Source organism: Pygoscelis adeliae, unplaced genomic scaffold (assembly GCF_000699105.1).
Source record: "Pygoscelis adeliae isolate BGI_AS28 unplaced genomic scaffold, ASM69910v1 Scaffold71, whole genome shotgun sequence".
Lineage (NCBI taxonomy): Eukaryota > Metazoa > Chordata > Aves > Sphenisciformes > Spheniscidae > Pygoscelis > Pygoscelis adeliae.
Window position 1 is genome coordinate 12,397,147 of NW_008824356.1, and position 5,839 is coordinate 12,402,985.

At 37.1% G+C, this 5,839-nt stretch overlaps 1 protein-coding gene across 1 annotated transcript in view; it reads right to left on the bottom strand.

The window, feature by feature from the left end:
• Nucleotides 1-4,777, bottom strand: part of EFCAB11 (EF-hand calcium binding domain 11) — an 82,875-nt gene extending 78,098 nt beyond the window's left edge. The window contains 2 exon segments of the mRNA XM_009319521.1: nucleotides 599-644; nucleotides 4,688-4,777. Coding sequence (XP_009317796.1) covers nucleotides 599-644; nucleotides 4,688-4,714 — 73 coding nt within the window. The 5' untranslated portion in view covers nucleotides 4,715-4,777.
• Between the last annotated feature and the right edge of the window lie 1,062 nt (nucleotides 4,778-5,839).

Below are 5,839 nucleotides of genomic sequence, written 5' to 3' on the forward strand. Positions count from 1 at the left end.
CTACAACCTCCTTTCAGGTAGTTGTAGAGTGCAATAAGGTCTCCCCTGAGCCTCCTCTTCTCCAGGATAAACAACCCCAGCTCCCTCAGCCGCTCCTCAGAAGACTTGTTCTCCAGACTTCGTTGCCCTTCTTTGGACGCACTCCAGCACCTCAATGTCCTTGTTGTAGTGAGGAGCCCAAAACTGAACACAGTATTCGAGGTACGGCCTCACCAGTGCCGAGTACAAGGGGAGGATCACTGCCCTACTCCTGCTGGCCACACTAGTTCTGATACAAGCCAGGATGCTATTGGCCTTCTTGGCCACCTGGGCACACTGCTGGCTTATATTCAGCCAGCTGTTGACCAACATCCCAAGGTCCTTTTCCGCCAGGCAGCTTTCCAGCCACTCTTCCCCAAGCCTGTAGCGCTGCATGGGGTTGTTGTGACCCAAGTGCAGGACCCGGCACTGAGCCTTGTTGATTCTCATACAATTACATACATTAGCATTAATCTACATCAGGTTCTTCAACCCTCTTGAGAGTCTAAGCTTTAGATTTTTTAAATTTATGAATTAAAAAGGAGTAGAAATCATTGACAGATAGGTGTTTGCATATTACCTGAATTTTGTGGTCTCACAGAAGACATTACTGAATCCACCTCCACCTGGAACACAGAAGATATGCCACACTGGTTTTCTACAGAAGTGATAAATCTGAACTCCTGTATGATTTCCATTTTATATCGATAGTATGTGTTTTCTCTAAATACTGATCTCATAATAATAATAGATATTACACAACAGTATCATCTATGGCATTTAAGTAAAAAAATATTTTATTCTAATTAAAATAAAACCACCTCTTTTTCATCCAGTAAACTAAGTATATATGTAGTCCTAATAGAATCCTAATCAATATCCAAATCTTAAACTAAGTATGCTTAAACAAACACGTGTAACTTTATACAGATTGGAGTTCAACTACACACAAAGAAACTGTAATATTCAAAATTAACTTTTGGAGCATCAGCCCCCAAATTTGTTATTTCCTTTAAACAATGAAAGAACTTTCTGTTTCAATATTCAGATTGGAGACCAACTATTTCCTGAAACCTAGTTTGATTAAAATTCATTTGGTAAATCTGTCTAAAATAAAAACTTCAATAAAAAGGTAAAGAATGAAAAAATGAGCAGGGAAGGAAATGAAAAAAACCTGTTTGCATCATCCGGCTTCTACAACTACCCTGAAACCAATCTACTACTCTCTCATTTTATGTACTACATATCTCCTTTACTGTCTTTCAATAGGATCTCACCTCACCATTTTACCTGATAGGAACACAGGACTGACACTTACATGTTGATTAGCATGTTACCAAGATTCACTAATACTCACTAATACTAGTGTTACCAAGGTTCATTATAGTACAAAAGCAAAAAGCTAAACAACATGATGAAAACAAAAAAAATTACTTTTCAGAACTGAATAAGGGGGTGACCAAGCAATCACTGGAAAAGATCTTTGAACAATGTAAGGAACAGAAAGGGAGTGTATATCCAAGAAAGCACAGAGGTCCACTTTGGGCTATATTTATATTGCTTTTTAGCACGACTGAGTGCTCATGAGCCCAAACTCTCGCATCTGTGTTACTAGAATACAATACTGCACGTAGTTGCAGCACTGAGACAACTCACATGGGAGGAGACAACATGTTAGCAGCTTCTAGTGCAACCTAAGCATACTCCATTCTGGAGAACGGACAAGCCAAACATGCCGTGACCAGTTAACCTAAGACGATATATTCCACTTGGCCTGCAACACTTTTCACATAGACTGTGTCAGGCATACAAATAGACTAGGGAGTCCTTTTTAGAAAGCTTTGATAAGATGTGCCAGAAGAGCAGCTGGAAGTTGTAAGCAGCCCTGAGATCAGAATGCCCTTCTGTACTCTGGGTGTCAGGGTGCCCTGCTGTTGGCATCTTGTTCAGCAGCAGATGCTGACCTACCAGTGTCCTGATGTAAAGGCACGGAGCTGGGTCAGGGAAAACACTGGACATTTTGGGGGGCCTGGCCTCCTAGGCACAGTGTAGAGAGTGCTTTTAGTTAGATCTCAATGTGACAGTACCAGAAAGGAAACTTCAGCTGGGGAAACAACATATTTTTGTGACTACTATTCCTGCAGTACCCTTTTCATTTGAAACGCTTAACACCTGAATGTGCAGTTAGCCAGCTGAATGGTGGTTGAAATATGAGAGCATTTTAGATCAGTTCAAATAATTTTGGGGAAAAGAGGCTCACTGAACCAAACTTTCAGAGAGAAAAAAAAGCATAAGTCCCACAAATATGAGTCCCACAACGCTGCTAGTTCCCCGAAATGATGATTTTTATATGCTAATATATGAAATATACATACAGTATCAGTCCAACAATCGCGTTAATCTCTTCCTATTTTCATGTTTTCCTAGTTACTTGTCTCAGAAGGCTTATTTTTAAACAGTAGTAAGTTCAGAATCTCTATGAATAACCACACAAAAATAATATTTTATAAAAAATAATATAAATTTTTACAACAAATTATTTTGAAAAAGCAAGCGGAGTTGGAATGTGATTCAAATTCCTAGGTCCCACCTTCTCTAGTAAAGAGTTCGTTAATGACATCTAGTGGGTAAAGTTAGTATTACTTTTAACTTAGAGAATAAATGAAAACGTGACCAAAAAAAAGATGCAGCAACAATTTACTAAAAATGCAGTTGCTTGATTGCAGTTGATGATGCTAAGTAATTGCCATTTCTACTGAAAAATTTATTGTAGTATGTAGTGTAGTTGAGGAAACAGTTTCACCTTAACTTAAGAAGTAACACATGCACACCATTCCCTATTTCTTGGAAAAGCTCTTGAAAGTACTCTCCTTGCCAGGGCTGTTCTTAGTGACTTCCGAAGGCATACAAGGGCTGTTACGATAGTCTCTGATTTTAAACGTTTTGACAACAAAGTAAAATGCACAATAACATGCACAAGAACTGGATCCTAACAATCAACTTTTGGCTCCTATCTGGTGCACAGAAAAAGTTGAGTTTCTCAGAACTAGATTAAAAAATACCAAAATGTTGAAAGGAACACTTACAAGGCCTAGCTATCAGCAAAAGCAAAAGGTGTGGCTGTGCCGTAAACCATAGTTAATGCTTGTTAGCAAAAACCACAAAGAAAAGTATCTGCCTACCCAGGGATCTTTTAGTACTTCACAATGAGCAGTCATTGAGTAAAGAGCAACAGTTGCTGGAATTGGGCACGCTTAAGGAGCTAGCAAGACCACTAGAGGACAGAATCACTCCTGGAAAAAATGTTTTTAATTAATTTTTGTACAGCTGCACAGACAAAATGGTCTACAGCCAGGTGATCACGGCACTGCCTAGAGATGCAGCAGGTGTGACTCGGCACCTTTTCAGGAAGAAATAACTAAACCTGCACCTCCTTTCTGCCTGGGAGTCCTCCACTTCTATTCTCTTTCCAAGAAGGGGCCATCAGTGACTTATGCACAGAACCTGCTCTTGTTTGAATGCCTTAAGCATGTTTTGAGTACTCCTACTGGAAGAAACATTCAGGGAATTTAACAGAACAGCTAATTTTTACATGAAGGTAAAAACAGATAGGAGAAGATAGATAAGGGGCAGCTGAGCATTTTCAGATTCATAGTTCAGCAGTTAAGGCTCACTTTAGAAGTCTAAATTATTTTTAGATCTGGCCCTAGCTCATTGAGAAAATGTTTACTCACAGCTGAAATGTATCAGAGATGACTACTTTCACAGTTTAATAAAACATTTCTGTGGTTTTTACTTTAAATTATCAGAGACAAAATTTTGTTTATAACCTTGTTAAGACTATTTTCCTAAAATACGTATTTAAGTAAAAAAAAAAGATTAGTCACAAGTGGTCCTTGGGGAAGAAGATTTCTCAAACTGGAGAAGAAAGATGAATCATAATTTCTATGCTAAATATACTTTATAGTATATTGGTCAAGCTTGTATCAACATACCATGAGAAAGACAAACTCAGAGATACACATGTATTTATTTTGAAATCTTGCATGTGTGTTCTTCTTTTGAGATCACTTGCAGTACTAGAGTAGAAACAGAACTTACAGAACTACATTGAGTCATAGAATTTATCCTGCATCTTCCTGTGAGCATGCACCATACAATTTCTCTCAATAAACCTTTGTTTTGTGAAAATTTTCATACAGCTGTAGATTTATATTAGAGAAGTCAAGCCTAAAAATGCCCAGCTGTTACTTGAAACCCAAAATAGCTATATTTTTGAGAATACATGTTTATTATTAGGACATGCGGTAGTTTCACATCTACTGAAACCACTGAGTAAAGAAATGGAGTGTACCACTAATAAAAACCAATAATTGATCAATAACAAGCTCAGTAAGTCACTTATTTCATACACCTTGTACACATATGAAATACAATGCATTCTTCTGCTCATCACAGTCTACAGCAGGAAAGGTAGGGGTTTGATTACTGTCTTTTGGAATAAATACCCCGAGATAAGAAAATTACTTTAAGAATCTGTAGGTATTTCTGTTTACCAAACCTACAGTAATTCACTCCAACTAGTGCGGACCAGTCAGTACACAGAGTTCTCAATAGTGAGACATCTATATAAGCTGGGTCTTCAGAACATAAATGAAAAAATATATACCTTTGAGGGTTTATAACCAAACAACATTACTACAGCAACTTTAAATTCCTCTCTGCTTAAATAGCCTTTGTTATCTTCATCACATGCTTCAAAAACCTAGAGAAAGAAAGTGATTTGTATTAAAAAACAATAAACCTGACCTATTATTTTTTACTTTGAATAACTGTTATGGGAAGAATAAAATAGGCACTTGCTGAATAAATTATGCTATTTAAAAAAACTATTGAAGATTAGTCACATCTCTGTCAGAACTCTGTTCATGTACTCTGTTACAGTAGCTGAAAGTGGACTGAGTGCATTTAATTTTAATTTTTTGTTAAGTTAAAATAAAATCTTCTTACTTCTACATTTTATGTGCTTATTATGAAAAGGCTTTTTGCAGATTTAGAATATATGATACAGACTTCTAGAAACTAAATTACGTTAAATTTGTTTCTGCAAGATTTGATTTTTTTCTTGAAAAATGGCAGGCATCTTTAATTCTCCCAGTTAAGTCACTATATAGACAGGAACTATGAGGAGAGACTGGAACGTGAGCATAGTCAGAAGCCATCAAATTTTCTGAAGTACTTTTAGAAAACAAATACTGTTTTTATAGTCTATACTTAGACAAGAGATTATGCCCATAACATACAAAAACAAGTAACTTTCCTAAGAGCTTTTCCCACAGAAGACCCTCAGCAAGGGTTGATAATAAAACGTCTAATCTCATAGTACTGAAGAGTATATCCATGGAGTGTTTCAAGAAGAAGACTACTAATAAAATTACACAAACCAGTTGAAATTTCATTAATGTTTTTCTAGGTGCAGCTTGCCGATTTTATTGCATGCTGATGTAAGACACATTACTTATTAACTGCGGTCACAAGCTTGCAATAAATTAGAGTAATGAGAACCAAATGCTAAGACATTTCATTTTGGTAGATAGAGCAAGCTTTGATCTAGTCCATGCTCTTACTTTGATTAATTTTACACCTGTTTTCCTCCCACTCCCTGCTTGAAGTTGTCACGCGGTTATCTCATTAGTGGGGCACTTCAGACACAGTAATTAACACCGAGCTGAATGAACGATTATGCAAATACTGCACCTGCCCTAAGCTAACGCTAAGGTCAAATAAAGACCTACTAGATTAATTCGGGTCTCCAAGAGGT